This window comes from Empidonax traillii, unplaced genomic scaffold (assembly GCF_003031625.1).
Source record: "Empidonax traillii isolate 1590-97213 ecotype Southwest subspecies unplaced genomic scaffold, ASM303162v1 scaffold98:size2021230, whole genome shotgun sequence".
Classification (NCBI taxonomy): domain Eukaryota; kingdom Metazoa; phylum Chordata; class Aves; order Passeriformes; family Tyrannidae; genus Empidonax; species Empidonax traillii.
Window position 1 is genome coordinate 120,421 of NW_020955291.1, and position 23,217 is coordinate 143,637.

General features: G+C 37.1%; 1 protein-coding gene across 1 annotated transcript in view; it reads left to right on the top strand.

The window, feature by feature from the left end:
- The window catches only part of MOCOS (molybdenum cofactor sulfurase), a 209,115-nt gene that overhangs the window by 102,119 nt on the left and 83,779 nt on the right, over positions 1–23,217 (top strand). Inside the window, exon 5 of the mRNA XM_027881871.1 lies at positions 19,877–19,953. Coding sequence (XP_027737672.1) covers positions 19,877–19,953 — 77 coding nt within the window. The remainder of the gene's footprint in view (positions 1–19,876; positions 19,954–23,217) is intronic.

Consider the following 23,217-nt stretch of genomic DNA (forward strand, 5'->3'; position numbering starts at 1 on the left):
CTTGTGATCCAAAAAGTTTTTGAGTGATGCTGTCCTGTGAATAAATAATGTGAATCTTAACTATGTCTATAATGATAGCTGATTAATCACCTAATTTAAAACTGCTAATTTTCCAGGCATACACAGCTTTTTTGAAGTGTTAATACGAGATTATTTACACTATTCTTGCACTCGTTCAGTTTCCATTGAAAACCAAAATACATAAAAATTCTCCAATTCGAAGTTTTCATTTAGGGAAGAGGCCAAAACCCAAACAATAAACACATCTGTTTTCTTCACAAAAGCAGAGGAGTAAGAGGTTTTGAGCCTGCTTTTGTGTTCCAAGCAGTGCACAGTGCTGTAACCAGAAGAATTCAACCGAGTTCTTGCCCATGACGATCCAAAGACTTGGGAGCTGTAGTCACAATGTCTAAAATGCAAGGGAGGCAAGGCTCAGAAGCTGCAGTAACACAATTTATGCTACAACTGGGAAATCCGTTTCTGTTTTTTTAGAAAACTTGCCTTCCAAGCTTTAGACAACATTAAATCAAACAGTGTTTGCTGGTGCTCCATAAATAGACATCCAGACACTGTCTCCTGCTTCTTGTCCATTTCTCCCTAAGTCAAAACCAGAATTCTTTGAAGTTTAATTTCTAGGGAACAACCTTAATGTAGGGGATGAAATTTGGTTCTTAAACCTGAAGGAAAGCACAACATAACTTCATTTTTACTGGAACATATAGTTATCAATTGCAATAGAGACTTTATGGCTTCATATACCACAGTGATTTAACATCCCATGGTGATATAATTACTATATGCATTACATATCTGCAGGAAAAAAATAAAGCAATGACAATACTATTTGTCAGATTTCCATAGGGGAAAATATCTTTGTCATCTGTTTCAGTTTGCAGGGAAAAAAGATAAAAAAAAATACTTTAACAGTCTTTGCATGACATTAAGCTAAACTTCACAGTAAAAGAAAGATAATCTCCTTTATAAAATACCTCTGAATAAACCCTAATCCTAAAAGGAAGGAAAAAAATAGTTAGGAGTAGTATTTTATATCTATGAGATTTTTTTAAATTTCAATATACTTAGATTTTTAGACAGCATCTTACACTCAAAGATGAACTTGATCTGCTACCTCGGGCAACAACATAATCAGTGAGGCATAGTGTCTATTGTGTTTTCTCTGTTTGTTTAATAATGTACATATCTACAGACCTAATTAGGTTAGGAAGCTCAGGTCCCTGCTGGGCCTTCTTACAGACTCTGGGCATTTCCAAGAAGACAGTGTTACCTTGTACTATTTCCAGCATTCTGTCTTAATATTTTTATTTCAATTACTTTCCTGATTGCAGGAAAAATATAGTCAACAGAGTGATAAAACCCTGAATCCTTTTGATCCTGGCAATTTGATTAACATTTAAAATGAGGATTTCTTTATGACTGAAAAGTTCAAAGTTTGTCTTCTCCCTTTCAGCATTGCCTTATAGCAGCATCCTAAGAGAATAAGACCTCCTTGGAATATATGAGATGCATCAGTAATAATCCTGTTTGCAGAAACCCTGCATTGGTAAAAAATGTCAACATGGAGACTGAGTGTGACAGTTTTACAGGGTTTTTTATAAATTACATTTTTATGATCTTCTTTGTAAGATTATCCCAATGAACTGTTGACTCATTACTCTGTTTTCACTCCATTGTTTTTTCTGGTTTTGTTTTGCAATCCCCTGATTATACTTGACTCTTAAGAAAAGCTTTAGAGAATGCCCTGTATTTACAGTGTGAATTATGATTGTACCAGTGTGCATAACAATTACATTATAAATATTTTCTCAGCCATTTGATAAAGACTCAAATTAAGAAGAATAATTACCAGTACAATCACAATTATATATAATTACGCTATATTCAATTTAGTTTATCTCAAACCTCCTCTTGCCATTGTTGAAGGATGAGATTTTAGCTGACTGTATTGGAAGTAAACATGTATTTTTCTGTCATTTATGACATACTTTGCTTAAATGAAGAGTTTTATCAGCAGGTTTTCTCACCGGAAAATAATGCAGTTTAGGCTGTTCAACTACAAAGTAGCCTCCTAGGTGAAGAATTTTTTTTTTTTTTCTTGAGTGAAATTTACCTTCCTTTAGGTTAGAGAGACTGTTTGCTCCTAGCAATGCTTCCTAAAATATAAATAATTTATACTTGGGCAAGCATAGTTAATTCGTACTTGAGCAGTAAGAGATTGGTCGCTGGATTGGCAAAACACAGCAGATGCTTTTCCAGAGGAGCACAGAGTCTTCCAGAACACTGAGTGGGGACCCAATGTCTCTGAGAGGTAGCAGTGCAAAGACTTGGCCCTTATTTTGCATAAATATTAGTAGGAAGCTAATCAGTATGTACCATAACACCTCAGGAGTAGAACAACTAAGATGTGCCAACTTTCTTTGTTTTCTTAGAGCAAGTATGTATGTACCTGCTGTTCTCAAGAACTGCACATACATTGTCTTGCTTTGGAAGGATTCATTAGCCCTTTATTAAGAGAAAAAAAGAACAAGTGACTAGAAAAGAACAGGTTGATTATTTTTCATTTCTTGTTAAGAAATTCTCTGTGGTTCTCCATTGCTGCTGCTTCTGACTTAAAGTACTCAGCTGTTAATAAGACCATGTCACCTGGTCACATGTCTCTGAAATAGTGCACAGTTTTTACTGAAAAAAGAGGCTACCTACAGCACAGTCTCTATGGTGCCATTGTTGATTATAATGTATTTTATTTAGTATCTTCTTCGTGTTGCCTGCAAATAGTCCCTTGGTAATTTAAGCATTCCTCACGCATGTTAAACAGTCATAATAATTTGTGCTTTTCAGAGACTCTGAGACCAAATATTTTCATTTCTCTACTCACTTCAGGGAATTCTTGTCCTATTCCAGATGACGTTCTTTTTTTTAGACAGTCTCTCTGCTTAGCTTTGTGTCTTAGATGTACATAATGCTGGTCACTTGCTCTTTGGTATTCAATCCACAATTCAATCTGCCAGTGTAGTTTGACTCCACAAAGGAGTAATAGCCTATGATTTAGTCTCTTTCTCCCAGTAACAAGTAACAGGACCAGAGGAAATGGCCTCAAGTTGTGCCAGGGAAGGTTTAGATTAGATATTAGGAAAAATTTCTTCACTGAAAGAATGGTCAGGCATTGAAATAGGTGGCCCAGGGAAGTGATGGAATCACCAACCCTGGGAGTGTTCAAAAGGCACGTGGATATGACATGTGGGGATATGCTTTAGTTGTGAACATGGTAGTGCTGGGTTGAGTTGGACTTGATAATCTTAGAGATCCCTTTCAACCTCAATGATTCTATCATTCTGTGACTAAAGTCTTAGAATTTTAAAGATATGGATCATCTGTATTTTTCAAATTCCATAAAATTGTTCTTTGTTTTAATATAGGATATGTATCTTTGATGATTAACACAGTTTTTGAAATAGGTCACAGATTTTATTTCCTTGTCCTATGTTAAACTCTGAAATCCAACATCGATGTTAGTTGGCAGAACAACAGCTACTCCCCGCACTTGAAACCAGAACCCATAGTATCTTAAAATGGGAACTGCAACTCTTTTCTACTTATGGTCCAGTTCACCTTTGTAAAGCAGGAGAGCAGTATTTATTTTTTGTATATGGACACTGCAAAAAGGTCAGTCAGAGCTGCACTACGATTTGGTTTTAAATAGTGACTGAGGAGAACATTTCAACGAAGATAAACTTACATTTGCATTTAGGTTAATGTACACTGTTTGAATCTCATTATCATATCTTTATGGGAAAAATGTCCATGGAAGGACACAAGATATTAAGTGATAACCTGCTAGCTGCGGTTAGCAGCACTGAGCTGACCAACTGTGCAGCATGGCTCAAGGTAGCTGGCTGAGTTGAATGGTTGAACATGTTCCTGAGCAGGTCCTTGTGAGCAATTGCTTGGAAAGTGTCCAATTTACTCTAATAAGGATAAAAACTGATGACTTACATCTCACAGGTATATAGGAAAGAAATCTGAAATTACTTAAGTCATAGTTCTTCATATCAATGTATGATTTGCAGGGATTTAACTTGGTCATAAACTGAGCAAAGTGCTGTGTATCTGCCCAAAAGCAAGTTGACTCCCATACCTTTAATAAAAACCTTAACTTTTAATATTATTTTTTATTAATTAGAAGTAGTAACTTCAATCTTTTGGAGGAAAAAGCGTAAGTAGAAGCAACATAGCAGGTGGCACCTATTAGACCAAGGGAAAGTGCAAGATCTAAAGGACAGTGAACTTCAGCATAAGCATTAGTACTCTTTGAGGACCTCTCACGGTGCAAATCAGCAGTGTGTGTCCCTACCAGTCTCTCCAGAAAACCCCTCAGGCACCCTCTCCCTCTGTGGACATGGGTGCTATAAGCAGAAGCAATCAGCATGGTGTTCTTCCTCAACCTAAATGCCTAAACTCTCTTCTTAGCACAGTGAGAAATCACAACAAAATAAATACCATTGTGAATTTTGAACTCTCTATATGACTTTTCAGCAAGTCGCAACTTGAAAAACTATACCCCCAAGTGAACTGATTTTCTGTATATGTGTACAATTTTCATTAAACTGGACCTTGCATCTAGGCTGAGACTGAACATTAAAACCTTTTCATTTTAGCCATGCTAACTACAAAAATAATGAACCTATTCTTTGTTGTTTCCCACCATGCCTGATATTTTCCTGGTAAAGACATGTAGCAATAAGTTATCTTTGTTTAGTCATCCCTGTAAATACATATAAAACTACTGCTTTCCTTTCAGATCTGAGGTCAGGTACAGCAGCTCTGTGCTGTGCTGGGACACAGCTCCTCAGGGCAACTTCCACATACATTGCAGAAAAAGGCCCAAGTTCAGCAGCAGGATTTACAACCATACAAGTAAATGCACAATGGGGACTCCTGACAGTAGAAAATTCTTAGGACTATCTCTGAGGTGAAAAGAAAATTAATTTAGTGGGTACAAAGAAGGAAAAAAAAAACACCAAAAAACCCACAACAAACTAGGACAGCAAAGACTTACCTTAAAATACCCTGAACTGTCTGTCTATGGCATCCAAAGTTATTACTTCTTTTTTTTCCCCCAGGATCATAGGTTTCAATCTTTTGTGTGTATGTACACATGAAAAGAAAGATATCTCTTCAGAAATTGTATCAGAAAGAACAAAACCAGGCTTTTTTCCTCATATGGTTAAGCTGCCCTATTAATGTCAATTTTTAATTTTATCCTTTGGATTTCTTGTTAGCTTTACAACATGTCTAGATTATTTAATTATTATCTTTCAGCTTGTAGATGACATAAGATTTAAGAGCTTCTGCTGGGCTCTAGCAAGTTGTCGCTGCATTTTGCCTGAAGCTGCTTTTGTATAAAATAATCTTCCCATAGTTAACATTCAGGATACTCTGCAGAGCATCTTAAGAAGACTTAAATGCTAAGTAACTGTCACATAGCAAGTCTTAATATTATTGCACTAAATTATATTGCAAGCAGTGTGATAAACAACATCATAATACTTTGACACATTCATCATTAATTATAACTGAAATCTAATCCCAACTGGATTTTCTTCAGTAATTATAACCACTAAAGGAAACATTAACATATATGGGGAAGGGAGGGTGGAGAAAAGAAGTCTTCCAAAAGCACAGCTGAAATATCAGAATACTGAATGGCCTGACAGTTTTATTAGATTTTTATATGGAGTTTTCTACATATATTAAGAGATTAAATATCTGAAATACATTTGGAATTCATTATGTGAATAATTGTTTTGAAGGCAAAACTTTTCAGTGACCTGCTGGTTGTGTCATTTCAAGGTGGGATGTGACAATGCCGTATGACATTCCAGATTTCTGTTCTCTTATGTAGAAGACTAGTATTGAACTAAGTTTAAAATCATGGATCCCTCTGACCACCAAAATACTACCAAATAAGGGTAGTATTCTGGCTTTCATACTACTATGCTTCCTTTATTTCCCTAAAAATTGTATTTGGTATTGTGAATGACAACTCCACGTACCTTTTCTGTCCAAATTCATATTCGTTTTCCACTGGGAAACTTTCTGTTGTTGTGGAGCTCCCATTCTGTTAGTGCAAACTCTTTTCCTGTGGGCAGCAATGCTGTGTGCTGCTCAGCATTGTGTTGTGGTACACCACCACAGCACCATATTGGCTGAGCCAGAGCTTATGTCAACTCAATAAATGTGAATTCCCTTTTTGCTTTCTTTGCTATCTTCCTAGGATGCTGATTTTGCAAAGTATTTAAGTACTTGTGCAGTATACGAAGCATACTTTTTCAAATTTTTCCTCTGTATATTATGAGTTTCCTGCATGCAAAGCTACTTGCTTTCTGCCATATTTAGTTCTCTCTAGTGGTTGGTGAGTTTAAATAGAAAATTCTTTATTTGAAGTGATGTCACCAGGTTTTCCTATTGGATATTTCTACTTATACCCCATATCTTCACTGCCTATTATTTTACAAGCATCAGTTACCTGGCTGCATGTACCTGAAATATCTCTAGACTGGACCTGAAACATCAAGTGGGAGATAAAGTAGCTTCATTTCAGTCCTGGTTAGTCTTTGGTTGGTAAATAAACCATGAGAAAATCTCCCCCAGTGGGCTTTTTACAGAAAACATAGTTAGTTTTCCGTGGTGGGGGAATGCAATTCAATGAAACTTGCATGCAATCATTTTGTGTTATACTTACTGGTATGCTCTCTGTAGCATTTACAAAAAAACTCAATATATTTTCATCCAGGAGGATTATAGACTCATTGAGAGCTGAATTTTAAAAGTGCTTTTATTGACAAGAGGGAATAGATGACTTACAGTATTGGTGCATGTTGAGTTTTTCAAATGAGCATTTTGTATCATAATGAAACAGTACAGTTTTTCTTTCTTAATGATTCTTTTATGTCTGGTATGACTGAGGCAGAGAGATTTTCTGTACTCACATTAAAAAAAGAGTTAATGGAGGTGGGTATTTCTATGTTTACTGTGTAAATCATACGGCTCTCAGTATCACCTTTTATTTCTGTGACAATTCATCTAAATAAAAGTATCTCTTTATTCCTCACCACCATCACCAGAGACCCTCCTTACTGGAAGCACATGGAACTGGTCAATATCCCATACTGTCAGGCTGGTAGAATATGCAAGGAAATTTATAAGAAAAAAAAGCTATCAATAAGTACATTTCTTTTGCTCATGTCTCAGTAGGTTCTTGATACAACTAATGTTGAACAGGACAGTGTCACCTTAATTGCATGTCAAATGGAACTGACCCGGTCAGAGGAAAATCAAAAGGGATGACTCCAGGGTTTTCAGAGGTTCACAAAGTTATAAACTTGTATATTTGTGTTATTTTCATATGCAGTTTTAGAAAGTAAGAGCAGTTGATATTTTGACATATTCATTTACTGGATTCTTAGGAGGGGCAAAAACCTTCTGGGTCATGTAATCATCCTATTTGCTGTCAAAGACACCCACACTGTATAAATCTCTGTTTATACTGAGCTTGTGTGCAGAATGAGTGGCACAACTTTGGCACAGGGGAAGGAGAATATGTTGGTTTTGATTTGCTCCTGATACTCCTGTTGGAAAATGTTTCTATAATCTCATATCTTGCATGCATACAAGATTTCTAATTTACAGTCTGTATTACCTTGGGGTCAGTTTGGTCATTTATCTGCATTTTGTCCTGTAGCTGTTTTTACTTCCTGGTTATTACTTACCTTTTCCGTGTGTAGACCTACCTGGCAATTCTACTTAACTATGAATTTCCATACCTCAGTGAACTGAACGCTTTCTGAAAACCTTTCCTTTCCTCTGATCATCATCTACAGTATACCACAGAAAATCTTATCAGATCTTTATTAAAGGTGTTCCTATTTTTCTATCTGTAAGTCCTAGCATGGTTTCCTATTTGTTGTGCTTATTGACTGGTAAATCTGATGTTTCGGATGACAGTCCTCCAGTTCGTGGCAGAAGTTAATGTCAATAATCCCCAAGTGCATAATAGGGCTTATGCATGATGATGTACTTAACATACATTATAGCATATTATACATTTAATCTTGTTTCTGTTTTTAGGGTTTTCAGCATTATCTGTTTCTTACTGCACACAATATACAGTCCCATCTTTGGCACTGACAGTATCCAGATTTCCCTTCAGCAGCCTATTTTATCTTCACATTCCTACCTTTTATGCCAGGATCATTAGTGAAACTGCTAAAAGAGATACTTGTCCCAAAAGCAGTGCCTGAGGAATTAAATGGGGAACCTTTTTTTAGCTTAATAGTTTCCCTTTAAGCACAATTGCTGAGCCTACTGTAACCTGTTCTAATATTTCTTGTTCTGTAATAGTTTCTCATATGACACTAGAAATAATGTTTTACTGAAATCCAGATAAATTAGCTCTGCATTTCCTTTGCCTAGAAAAATAATGTGCTCTTAAAATGGCAGCCTCTCTGGGTTTTATTTTCCATTGGCACAATCCATGGGGCTTTTGAACATGCTTTTATTTACTCATTTCATTGTGCTTTCATTCAAAACTTGTTTTCAGGATGTACATAACACTGAGTTCAAGCTAACAGATTTGTCGTTCTCTGGATCACTCTGTTTCCCTTTCTTCATTAGAAATATTGTGATTTCTGTTTTTCATTCCTGATTTGACAAATTTGCTTACTGGCCTGTGTTATTTGGCTTATGGAGTTTTTCATGCCAGTTTCTTGCTATTCTGGACCATAGTTCGTCTGTCTGCCTGTGTTCAAGCACCTTAAAACATTTGAAGTGAGTTTCCACACCAGTTGCAATAACTTCAGTTTTCTCACTTTCCACACACTTTCAGCCATGAGTCACCCTGTCCTATGTTTTTCACCAGTCTTTGTTAAAATCTGAATCAGAGTACTCAGTAAATTTTCAGGCTTTTCTTTCAGCTCTTTTCTTCTTGAATAATGATCATAATACTTTTTATTTATAGTCTTTATTTTGTAATATTTGTATGTTATTATATATCATTAATATTTTCTTTTGATTTGGTATAAAGAAATGCTTGCTGTTCAGTTTGATTCGTTTTGTCAGGGCTTGGCTCCTGGGAATTCTCACTTTAGCCCTGTGCTTTCTATTTTTCCAACAATAGCTTCCTTCCCTGAGCAGCACTTTTTCTGATTTCATGTCAGCTTTCATAAACAATGCTAAAATCTCATGTAAAAGGGTTTTTTTAAATGTATGTTATTGCTGGAGGCTTTCTCTAAAAGTTCATTTTCTTTATTTCTTTCATACTTTTGGGATGTAAATTCCATACATTTTTGAACCTCAGCTTCAAGTAACTTTAAGTCTCCTCTATATGTAAATATCTGATGATTTTGGTTCAGTTTTCCTGACCAAGTAACTTCATTAATGTCTCATTTTGCCCCAGTCACATTCAAAACCACATTTGAGGTTGCTTATCTGTCTGTGCCACGTAAACTTGTAATCCCTCTAACCAGGATTTCTATCAGTCGTCCATTGTGTATTGTATAAATGTTTAAAAGTTTGTAATTGCCATTTTTGCAGTAATTATTTTATTTGTAGAAGGTTTTTTTGGGGTTGTTTCTGATATTAAGTAATAATGGAACTCAACCATTTCCATTATCTTGGTTTTGCTTGAAGAAAATTTAAGGTAACATTCATTTCTGTGAGAGTGATAGAAAAGTATCTGTTGAACAGCTTTTTTTTTCCCCCCTATATACCTACATAGCCTATAGCAGAATGTCAGCAACTAGTCCTTATTTTGAGCACCTCACCAAAGGCATTCCAATTCAAAACATTTCTGTTTTCTTCACCATCTCTCTTACATTTATATGTTTTCTTTAGCACATTTTCTATTTATAATTGTTTTTCTGCCACATACTAATGTGGTAGTGTCCTACAGAGGCTCTAATCCCTCCATTTTGTAGCCCACATACTTTATCTTAGCATATAAACATCTCTGCTTTTTTCACCCACTCATTATCCTGTTTTCTATTTGGATGAAAGCTGGGATGATATTACTTACATAACAAATGCTTCTATGAATATTAAGCCTTTTATTTCTCTCTGATGCACACACTTCTAACCCTCTGCTGTTTCTTTACCCTGCTGTCTCCTCAGCTACCTGCCTCATGCTCTTTTCTGTCAAAGCCAGGGGTTGGAATCATCTCACTGTGCTCCCTACTTCAAGCATCAGCAATGCTGGGTAACATATCAGAATTTTCCTGAGTTCTTGAAGGAATATTTAGTTACGATGATCCTTTCTTCTGGATTTGGATAACTGGAAGACCTCCAGAACTTCCTTCAGTTACTGACCTTATCAATGCAGATTCAGGACACCTGTGAAAGCTAAAGCAGGTACCTTTGATTATAACATGAACACAAGATATTCCCAGGGTCTTTGTCACTGCTCTCCTGTTGAAGAGGAGAGGCAGTTACATGGAAAGGGTTGTTGGCTTTCTGCAGTATAAGCTGCAAACTATTTATTAAAGTGAGAAATTAGGAATACTTGCTAATTCAGTATTAATGCTGTGGGCTCAATTTCCTGGAGATTTCATAACTCCCAATATCCAGCCATGGTTGGAAAATCAGTTAGAGTTGGTTCTTGCAAAAAAAAGTTATTTACTTCAACTTCCCTTGTCACTGAGATGCTACTTGTTGACCTCACAGAGTAGTGTGAAGTCTTAGAAAGCCTCACAACAATGCTGAAAAATACAAGAAAAACATTAGAAGAAATTTGCATATTATAATCCCGAAGTGGAAAATTATCTTGATAGGTTTTGCAGTAAACCAGTTAATTACCAGGATGCACCTGTTTTGGTGTAGCTGATCTTTTTATGTTTTTTTTTTTTTTCCCAAGCATGAGAATAGGGCAGAAACAGTAAGGTTTTTCCTTTTGAATTTTGAATTATATTTTTTGTAGCTGCCTCAGAAAAATATAGATATTTCTTTTTAGTTTTTCTAATTAGGATAGGCAGCTATGGAGTAAGATGAAAAAAATCTCTATTTCTTTTTACTTTTTTAACTTCCTGCCTTCCAAGAAAAAAAAAATTCTATTAAGAACCTTTACTTCTCCAACTTCTTTTTATTTTTTTGTGGTTTCAGTATCATAGAATCATAAAATCATTTAGGTTGGAAAATACTTTAACATCATTGAGTACAACCATTAATGCAGCACTGCCAAGTCCACCACTAAACCATGTCGATCAGTGCCACATCTACATATCTTTTAAATACCTCCAAAGATGGTGACTCCACCACAGGAGCAGCCTGAGCCAATACTTGACAATCCATTTCGTGAAGAAATTTTTCCTAATAGCCAGTCTAAATCTCCTCTGGTGCAACTTGAGTCTGTTTGCCCTTGTCCTGTTCCTTGTTACTAGAGAGAAGAGACTGACCCCCACCTGGCTACAGGCTCCTTTCAGGTAGTTGTAGAGACCAATAAGGCTCCCCCTGAACCTCCTTTTCTTCAGGCTAAACAACCCCAGCTCCCTCCCTTTTCTGCTGGGCTGCTTTCCAGCCACTCTTCCCCATCTTGTAGCACTGCCTGGGGTTGTTGTGACCCAAGGACCTGGAACTTTGCCCTGTAAAATCTCATATAATTGGCCTGTACAGATACCTCATGTTCATGATAACACTTTGAGCCTCTGTCTTGCTGACAGTACCAACATTTGGAGTTCTTTAACTTAATTTTCAGGTTGCCATGAAGGAAGAGCACATCTTCCCCACATGGTGGCTCAACACAGAGTGGTTTAACATGACTGGCTTAATTCACAGCTCCCAGTGCATTCTGCTAGTCTTGGGTATACATTTCCTCTGAAAATACATCTGGAAAGAATTTTTATTGCTAGAGAAAGAAGCTTTCTGGATCATATCAAAGAAGTCTTTTCACACACACACCCCAGCTGAGGAAATAAAGTGCTCAGAAGGATTGCTGAATTCACTTTTATCTGCAGTGGAAATAAAGCTTATGCATTGCACTGACCCATGCTTTGAGGCACAGGCCTTTCTATAGAATGCAGACCACCCATTGGAAAGCAATCATAGGGATTTTTCTCTGTCATCTGAGGATAAGTTACTGCTAACTTTACCTGAGGTCACTGATCTGGGTCTGCCTCACTGGCACACATCATTAGATAGTGGTATTTTTAGGTGCAGATTTTTAAGAATGAATTCATGTTCAAGTGGAGCCTTTTTGTCTGCCAATTTTTAAATTGTATTTAAATTAAAATCTTTAACAGGTCATTACAAAGTTATTCATTATCCCCAAATACACCTGTTTAGGGATGAAAGATTACATCTCAGTCTTCATGAGGAAATAAATCTGTTTATACTGAACATGGACAAATTATTACAGCTGGTCAGATTCTTGCCTGTGAAAAATTTACTTCCAAAATGTCTTTCATCCTCTTCTGCCTCTTAAGGAGAAAATGAAAGAAAGGGTTTTGAATTTTTGTGAATGATTCACTACTCACAACTGATCAGTGAACAGTTTATGCAAATACACTTTGCAAATTGCTCACTTTAGCTATTACTTAGGGTTATATCAGGATATTGCCTTCCCATGGGAAGCAGAGTTGTGAACATTTCAATTATTGATCTATAATCATGGGAGTGTAATGCATTACAAATGGTAAACACTCAGACAGATAGAGAAATCATTTGCAATACACTTGCTCACACTGAATTGCACCTTAATGTAGTTCTTGTTGGCATTAATAAGTTACAAGTTAAGATGACTGAGCATAAATTGCAAGCTAACTAGCTGATAGTTGAACATATTATTCTTTGGGACCAGTTAACCAGCAAACGTCATGTTCCTAAAGACCTAAATTTAATATACCTCAAGGAAATATCCCTTTTCAGGATGGAATTTAGAAGAGAAAGATTATTATGTTTCTCCCCCACTGCCATAGCAATGCAATGAAAACATATTGGCCTATTTTGTGAATTTGGAAGGGAACCTTTGGCCAGTGACATGCGATGCATTGGTTGTTTTGTGATCAGTGGCTTCTGGTGAGGAAACAAAAAAGTAGTTTTATTATTATTTTACTTTAGAGGGTCCTTGTAGGGATGGATAGGGTGTGTATGTTATCCCTGAGATATAATTCATTCATTGTTTTGTGATTTAAATGTTTATAGGCAAAGCTCTTGTATAATTTTATTTTAGATATATTGTAAACTATTAATTGTAACAATTATATTAGTAGAAGAAATCGAATTGTATTTAAAAATTGCATGTAGCTGAAAGTAATTGTGATGCATATTGTAAGAAGTGTGATTCCTACCAAAAGGCAGAGTCCTGAAGAGCTGATAATCTGCAAAATCAGAATGTGTCATTCAGACCAATTTGAGTAACAGACTCAAGGATTGCTAATCTTTTTGGTGCAAAAGGGGAAGATTATTATAGATATACATAGGATCAAAGTTATCAGATAGAAGTTCATCAAATTGTACATAATGGAAGAGATGCACAGGGACATTGGAGAAATAAATATGGATTGACTTATTAATTCAATTTTCTCCTCCACAAGCAGTTTCTAGGATGCTGGATCTCCTTTCATTGTAGGAGAAACAATCATTGCTCATTCTCATGTAATATAACACTAATAGAGGTAAAAAGGAGTTGCTGATGTGGTGAGAGTAGGTGTGTTATTCAGAGATCTGTAACTTATTACTGCCCTCCTACCATTTAAACTCTTGGCTAACTGTAGCATGCTCCTGTGCAGGCAATTGCACAAAAGTTAGATTATTATGAAAGGATAGTTTTATGTTAGCATATATGTCTGTCACAACAGGCTATCTCCTAATTTTATTTACTTGCTTCAGTGGCATCCACTGTGTGAAACAAAGACATTTAGTCAAAATGGTGTGTTTATCTGAGGTTCGTGGTCTGTGGATCATATACTGTTCCAGAGAATTTACTAGTGGAGGATCAAAAAGCCCACAAGAAAATGCTTAGTCTTAAGAGATGCTCCCTTAAAGTTCAGCTGTTGGTGTTAATGTGACCAGGGTTTCACCCAGTTAAGAAAGTGACTAACATGGACAACTAACAAATTGCTAAAATTGCAGAGTATCATCTGTGGGAGACAAAATTGGTCAAGGGGATCATGTCCTCTGGAGAGACTTAAACACCCTGGAAAAGTATCTGAGGACTTTATCTCAGGGAGAGCTGACAGAAGTTCTAAAGAGCAGGACAGGGCCCTAAAGGTTTTGTAGCCTAGTAATGATATGCTTTAAGTTAAAGAAAAGCAGAACAAATATAGCTCCTTTTGCAAATGTTGGTTTTTGATGTTAGAAAGCAGTGAGACTAATTAAAATCTGTTCCCCTGCTAATATCAGAGATGGCAATTACTAACCTAAGAACATGAATATGACTGAAAACAGTCTGTTCCTACAACTATAACATTGACTCTGTATACCCTTGGTGCTATTGTCATTCCAGAAAATTTCACTTTAGAATAAACAAGTAAATATATAAAATGTAAAAATTGAATTTGCCAAGACAGTTGTTTCATGTGGCAGATATATGGAATATCTCTATGAGCTGAAAAATAGTATCTGAATGAACTACTTTTAAATGCATACCAAGAACCTCTCTGTATTGTTGTACTTTTTAATTAGATGAAAATAAATGAATTGAAAAGATGAAAGGAACTCATGTAACATCTCACTTCAAAGGACAGCTCCACTCTTGAGTGTTTAAAAAAAAAAAAAAAGAAAAAGAAAAGAAAAGAAAAGCAGCTTATTCAAGAAATATGCATTCTCTATGGATTTGGTTTTTCTTTTACCTGCTTTAGAATCTCAGGAATGACTTCTGTTCATTTGACCTAAATGGAATTGTTACCCCAGTGTAAAGGAGAGTGGCAGTGGGCTGACAATGATGTTCTCCCCCACTCTCCTTCATTGCACTTGCATTGACTCAGCAATGCTCTCAAATGAGCAGGATTATTTTTGACCTTGTGATGGGATTTTTATTAAAGTTTCAGTGCTCTGGGCTGTGTCATGGATGCAAATTGCACATGTGCAAAAGTTCCTTAGCTGCCTCCCAAGATGAGAAGTAGAACGTCAACCCCCTCAGGTGTATATATATCAGTGTCTGCAGCCTTGGGAACCAACAGGAGGAACTGGAGCTCCATGCCCAATCAGAAAGTTATGATATCATAGGAATAACTTAAACATGGGGGGACAACTGGCATGCATGAAGCATTGTGATAGATGGTTATAGGCTCTTTCGGAAAGACAGGCAGGAAAGAAGAGGAGGAAGAGTCACACTCTTAAGTTAAAGAGAACCTTGAATATTATAGAAGTCAACTACAGATGATGGAAGCTCTGTCTAATGACTGGCTCAAGATGAAAGGTGTCATCTCCAAGGAAGATCTTACAGTAGGCATCTGCTACTGACCTCCAAACCAGGGCGATAAGGCCAATGAAACAGTATCTGTGTGGCTTAAGCAAGCTTAACCAAATCAATAGAATGGGTGACTTCAACTACCCAAACAGTTATTGAAGAACAGTACAGCAGCTCACATATGATCTATCAAGTTTGTGGAATGTGCGAAGGACTGCTTTTTCATACATATGTCTAGTGGGTTGACCCTGGCCAAATACCAGATACCCACTAAAACCACTCTATCACCCTCCCTCGGCAAATGGACAGAGGAGAGAGAGGGAGGGAAAAAAAAAGCCAGCTAAGGATTCATGAGCAGAGATAAGAGCTGGGAGAGGTCACTTACTGATTACCTTCACAGGCAAAACAGACTCAAAGTGGGGATAGTACTTATATTTATTGCTAACAGGTCAAGAGCCAAAGAGTGAGAAATAAAACAGTCTCAAAAATACCTTTCCCCCAATCCTCCTTCCTTCCTTGTTCTCCCTCCTCCCCCCCAGTGGTGCAGGGGGATGGGGAATGGGGGTTATGGTCAGTTGTTGTTTTTGCTAATGTTCAGGGAGAGGAGTCCTTCCCCTGCTTCCATGGGGTCCCTCCCACAGGAGACAGTCCTTGATGGACCTCTCTGGCATGAGTCCATCCCTCAGGCAGCAGTTCTTCCCAAACTCCTGTCCCGTGGATCACTTCTCCATGGGGTGCAGTCCTTCACAAATGAGCTGTACCGATATGGGTCCCCCACAGGGCCACAAGTCCTACCCAGGAAAAACCTACTCCAGGGTGGGCTTCCCTCTCCACAGGCTGCAGGTCTCTGGCAGGACACTGCTCCATCTTGGGCCTCCCATGGGGTAACAACCTCCTTCATGCATCCGCCTGCTCCAGCATGGGATCCTCCATGGGCCATCTTGTCTAGACTATGCTTTTGCCCAGAAAAGTTGGACCAGATGATTCTTGAGGTTCCCTCAAACCTGGTATTCTATGATTCTGTGATTCTATGCACAGTGGCTCTGTGTCTGTATTTACTTTATCTGGACAAATGAATTGGAAAAAACAAACAGAAGCATAAACAAACAAAACAAACAAAACAAAAACCCAAACAAACAAAAAACCCACCCAAACAACTGAATCACTCATCTGCTTCTAGAAGCAGAAGTCTTGTGTGACTTGGAAAAGGAGAGCAGCTCATCAGAATCGTAACTCCTTGAAAGATTTTAGGCAGGCTGCTCTGTTTTTTGTTATGCCATGAGTTGTTTAACCAGTTTGTCAGATAGCAATTTGATGTGAAATGCTATTAGCATTTCACAAACACAATCAGCTAAGCAATTGAGCTTATCCCAGATGTGATTAAGTGAGATCAATTATAGTAAGATCTAGATAAGAGAGGTAAGCTTCTTGTTTCTTGGGTTGGTATTCTGTAGTATTAGCTTTCGTAAGTATCCTTTATACATCATCAGCTGTAAAACCTTGATTACTACAGGAAATGGCTTCTAGACCAGCATTCAAATGAACATCATCCTAAACTGATTATTCTAACACTGAAACTGCCATTGAGTGGGGAAAAAGTTTATTTGAAGCATCAATTGCACCAAATAGAAAAGTAACCATTGAAACCAATGTTTTGCAATGCAAGAAGCATGTCTGTTTCCAGTCTTAAATACAGTTAAATATTCTGACAGACAGCTCTTCGTGTCACAAGAAGGGAATAGCTGCCTTTAGCATCATGTTTTGCCATGGCACTATTCCTATAACACTTAAGGCTTAATTTGCTAAATATCAGAATTTATAGATGATTCCTGAAAATTTTGACATGAAGTTGCTCATCAGCAATATGTGAGAGACAAGTGCAGTCTCTCACATATTATATTATACAATATATATTATATTATATATATTATATATAATATATATAATATTATATAATATATAAAATATACATATTCTAGAAATAAGAAATATTCATATTTTTTTATCAGAAATGGAAAACTGGTAATATATGAAAAGAAGGGGCCATATGAACAAACAAAATACAAGAGAGGAATGTTGTGAAATAGTCCATGTCTAAATTGTAGAAAGAGAGATTTGCCCATATCTTTTAGCAAATATTTTTAACATTATTTTCAATTCTTTTGTGGCTTCTGGTTCTTGCAATGGAGCTCCAAGGAGGCAATTTTTTTGTGATAGAGAAAGACTAAATAACATGAGTCTACCAAAACTATATGCAGGATGCATATACTGCCAGAACAGTTGCACTGTTCTGGAGCATAAGGTTTGACCAAACCCCCAAGCATGGTTCATACATCTCTCCTATTGTATAGCAATGGATGTACTGTATTTCTCTGCTTAGTTAATAATCATATCTAATGAACAGAAATACAATTTTTGCCTCCCCTTTTACTATAGGTAAGATTTGGAGGTCTTTGACAATCTAGGCTGGCACCTTTGTTGCCCTTTCAAGAGCTCTTCTACTTTGATAATGATAAGGTTGTTGAGGATTGTGCAGTCTTCTTGATGGGCTCAGCGCCAATGTCTCTGCTCTGGTCTGCTCTGCTCTCTGCTTTGCTGGCCATTGCAAGTAACTGAGCAGGGCAGGTCAATTCTCCCTCACGATCCTCTCTGTAATCTCTCCTGACAGACTTGTGGGACCACTGTGACATTTCCTGACAACCAGTGCAAGTTTTTAATGTTTTTCTGTATTTAATTTCAAATCAACTGTTAGCCTCTGCTATACCTTTTCTTCCTCCTCCTTTCAAATCTTTTATGGCTTTTTGGATAGAGTAATGCTTCCATCAGGTCCACGGGTCTCTGTAAAAATATTCCTGGTGGTAGGTCTCTTTCATCACAAGTGGTCATTTTACATTTTATCACTGACAATCTGTGAGATTTCTTCCCTGAAGTTCAGGAGCACTTGTTTATTGTTGGTGGGCAAGATGCAGAAATTCCTTGGATGGATTCTTTGGCCTATGCTATGCTAAAATATGTAAACGTGAGTGGTCTCTCTTGTGCTGTTCATCCCTGCACAATCCCACCACTTTTCTCTTATCACTCGACTTATAATTATTTGATGTGTCTGTTTTCTCTCATCACAGCTGAACATATTATCATATACAGACAATACTATTGCATTTTTTTTGGTCTGAACTTTTTAACCAAATATTTTGGAAGCTTTATATGTCTTACACCTGATGTCACTTGCAGTGTTTAAACTATTTGATAACTATAGAAAAATAAAATAGAAATAGGAAAAATTACGGTGGAAGCGAAAACTGTTATGCTCCTCTGTTGAAGTTTATTTTAGTAAAGAAAAAGCTTTTGAATTCTGAATTTTGACTTTCTGAATTTTGAATTTTTAATCTTTTACCTTTTTCACAATATATAATTAATTGTGTTGCCAAAAGCTTTTAATATGCATTATAAAAAATAATGCAGAAAAAAAAATTTTTCTGGTCTAAAATGTGTATGTAAAGTGTTTTATTCAAGAGTGCCTCTGTTTTGTTCTATCTTGTCCAGTCATTCTTCAATGTGGATATCATCAGAACTTTCTGAGAAAGGTACAAGGAACACCAGGTCCCTGTGAAGGGACCCTGTGAACTCTTCATGGTCAGAGTTTAAAATTAAACTTGAACCATGAGGTTTGGGGCTGTTCTTGTTGGGCTCATTTCCAACCATTAACTGTTACAATTTTGGAGGCAGCTCCTTCCTTCTTACAGACTTACTGTGATCTCAGGTTCAGTCTTACGTGGTAAGGAGCTCCATACAGTTCTGACTTCATCAGCTGTCCTCATTATTCTGTGTTCCTCTGTGTGGTGAAGCAAGATGAATGGTCACTCTTTAAAACTTCTCGTGGACTGTTGTGCACGCAAAGCCTAAATGGAATATATTTTGGCGCTTGATATGGTGTCCCTTCTGATCCTTTGAATGCTCTTGTGCACCACTTCCTGAATATAATCTCACCTTGTAGCTGCACCTTCCTCTCTTGAACTATGGCTGCAGTAGTTCAGAAAATCTGACAGTTTTGTTTCCATTTGGTGTTTCCTTTAAAAGATGATGGTAGGGAATGCAACTTTTCCCCGATGCTTGAATAGTGCTCTTGTTACAGGTCAGTTAAAAATTAATTTCCAGGAAGAGCACACAGAAGACATAACTGTTAAGCATTACTTTAAAAATCAAAACCCCACAAGTAGCCCATTTGGGGGAAATTGTAACTTTCTGTGCGCAAGCAACTTTTCGAATGAACCTCTATATCTTTGAAGAACGTAGTTTTGCTTCACAGGACCCTACAAGACTGCAAAATGAATCCCTAAGGGAGGAGTTCCCACTCTGCAACTTAGAGTCGCTGAATATAAAATAGTAGCTCTTAAAATAGACCTAAAGACTGTACCATAGCTACATGTTTTGTTTACTGTGCTCATTCATTCCATTCTTTAGGTTTGAAGACGGCACAGTCTCTTTTCTTGATATCATTGCTCTGAAACATGGATTTGATGTTCTGGAAAAACTTACAGGTCAGTTAATATAACTCTAACCCTGAAAACTGAAGTTACAGATTTATACACAGGGCACAGGTATGATCTATTTTGTTATGGCTGAGCTTAATTTTCATTTCTAGTTTTACTATCCACATTCATCATTGTGAAGAAGACTTCAGTGTAACTGAATTACTCCTCATATTGGATTATTCTAGCCCGGTTTAGAAAAAAAAAAAAACAAAACACATTATCCAGACTGTTCTGGATGTGTAAGACTTGAGTACATTGAGCACTTCTAGTCTGCCTCACACTCACAAAGATGCAATAGGAAAGTAATAGTAGAAAGTAGTGTGTGGCTGAAAGCCACTGAGTGTCTCGCACTGTTTGATATCTTTGAAGCCCTTAACATGTAGCTAATACTAAAGTCCCAAATAAAACTTTAGGCTGATCTTCGGGCCAGAACCTGTATGTGAAGAGCGACACTCATGCCTTGTTTACTTCAGGACAGCCTGCTGCTTGTCTGACTCAGCAGCCCAAACGTTTCTCTGTGTTTGCTGCCATGTGGCAGTGATTCTCCTGAAAACGGTAGGAGGTGACACCTGGCCAGGGAATCTTGCACCAATGGCTGTGCAGCAGGCTTGCATCATGGCATGTTTTTACATGTGGAATGTGCCAGCACGTTCCTGAATGTGTTTCAGACTCAGGTATGTGCGCACTTAGTGGGTGAAGTCTGAACCTCCCATTTCCAGTGAACTCTTTGATTTCCTATATAAAAGCATAAAGTGGATCGTGATGTAAAAGAGGTATGAGCCCAGAGAGACACTATGTACTTTTCCAGTTAGTATAATTTTAGCTAGTGTCTGTGGTTTATTGTCATGATTTATCTGAAGGATTTTAGTTTCTTCCTCACAGTGCAAGACTTCTGCGAGGAGTATTATGTTAGATTCTTCAGGTCCTATTCATGTGGAAATCAAGAGCAGTTTTCATCCACTTCAATAGGAGCCCCAATAAGTAAGGATGTTGCTCTACATGGAGACCAGGGATCAGAAAACAACCTTTAGTACATGTTCTTGTGGTATAGAATGCAGCTGAAAAATGTGCAATTTAAACAAGCACATTCCTTTGTGAAGTGGACATTGGTTTAATGTATAGGAGCATTGCCTGCCACAAATGTGAGAGCTGATGATAGCATCTCCTCTATTGCATTTCTCATCCATCTAAACCTCCTATTGGTACCTATTTCAGCTAAACAATTGAAAAATCTCTTAATACTATGTTGAGGGGAACACTTAGCACTGAACCTGAATAAACTGGATATCACTGGAGGACAGGGTAGAAGACAGGCATAAATAAATGGTATGTTGAGACCTTTCAGTTGCCAAAAGTGTGAATTTGGCTTCAAATTTTCATACTTATAATCCTTTCATAAAACATTGAAAAATATTTTAGGAATATTTCTCTTTTCAATTTAAAAATGTATTTTTTCCCACTGTTCTAAAATGTAGAAAAATAAGGAAAGATGAGAAAAATTTAGACAAGAAGAAACCTATATGGAGAAATTTGAAAAATTAAATAACAAATGGTTTGACAAATATTGGACTTTAAAACTTCAGCACTGCTAGTGTAGTCTGGTTACTTTTGTTGGTCAGATTCTGGAGTGCCACACTGAAAAAACAGAAGTAACAGCACTGCCTCTTTACAGCTACAAGAGACCAGAGTAACTTACAGACATCCACAGTGGAAGAAAAAAAATTAAATTCTGTAAAGGCTTTTAATCACCATATGATCCAAGAATTTCCCACAATGTCAGGCTAATACCACACCGTTATCCATGACCTAAGATGAGTTAAACTTGTGTTCCAGGTAAGTAGAAACTTTCAAAGTCTTCATGATAAAACTTATGTGATTATGCTTACATGTATGTGCATGTAAGTACATTTCCATGTGATGTGGGGTTTTTTTTATTAGAATTTAATCATACAGAAGGGAAATCAAACAAGCCCACAAAGGTGGTAGTAAAATGTGGTATGACTATGGCCATGTTTGGGGTTTTCCACCATAAAATGCATTTTGTGTGCTCACTATGTGAGGAGTGGCCGCGGTGCTGCAGCTTTCTCAACCCCGTCATGTCTCTTCTCTGGCCCTTCTCTGCTGGCTGTGAGACCAAGGCTGCAGGGGCCCTGCCATGTAGCACCACTGCCTACAAAGGGGTATGTGCTGTCCAAGGCAGTTTATTTGCCTATCCAAACATTTAGATCTTCAATTTGCATGGGAACTGAATATATCTGTGCCTGGCACAACTGATGCAACAAGAAATTCAGGGCTTTGCAGCTGCCATTTTCCCCTCACCATCCTTTTCCCCCATGGACATCACTGAGAACATGGACTTTTGCAGGTTATTTCATTTCTGTCAAAGACCCACCATTCCCTTTGAACAGAGATTGTTAGCATTTTTGTGTATACGACAGAGCTGTTGCCTGCTGTAGAAGCACTTTATAATCCAGATTTGCAGATTTGTTTTAAGCATCTTTACGAATATTTCTTCCACTTTACCTGTCAGAGTTTTCAGTGGCAAAATGCACTGTAAAATGTGAATCACTTCTGAATCTCACTTTGCTGTAGCTGCTGGAGCACTTGCTTTGCACTCCCTGAATGCAATGATTCTCATTCTGGGTTGGAAATAGTCTGGAGTAGAAATAAGCAAAATAAACAAAGTATTGTTGTTATTAATTCTGTCCTAATATGTCATAAAAACACTGCTGAAGTTTTTTTGGGATGTGCTGTGTCTGGATTATACCAATGTAATTACTAGAGATGGGGAGGGAGATCACTAATGGAAGGTAACTCAGAGTTTCAGTGTTAGGCAGTGTTGTGAAACATACAGATCTGTTTCTGAGTCCAATACCATCTGAATTGATCCCAGACTCATATCAACTTCCAGTTAACAATAAGATACATTTTATGCCAGAGTCGCATCATGATGTGTGTGTATTTAAACAGATTCAGAGGTCTTACATATATATGATTTTTAAACTTAACCTTAGCTGGTATGTAATTTTATGAGTAAATTTTCATCTGTTTTAAAAATAAAGCTAAGGCACATAATTTTCATTTAATTGTTGTAAGGTGCACGATAATTATAAGTCAGTTCAGGAAACATTAATTTTCTTCAGAAGGAAATATGCATTGGAAAAAAATTTTAAATGCAGACTGAGTCTCCTAAGGATGATAAATTGAAAGTTGTTTTTAAATTTGCCAGATGCTTGATTGGTTGTTGGAGAGTAAAGGTTATGTTGGCTT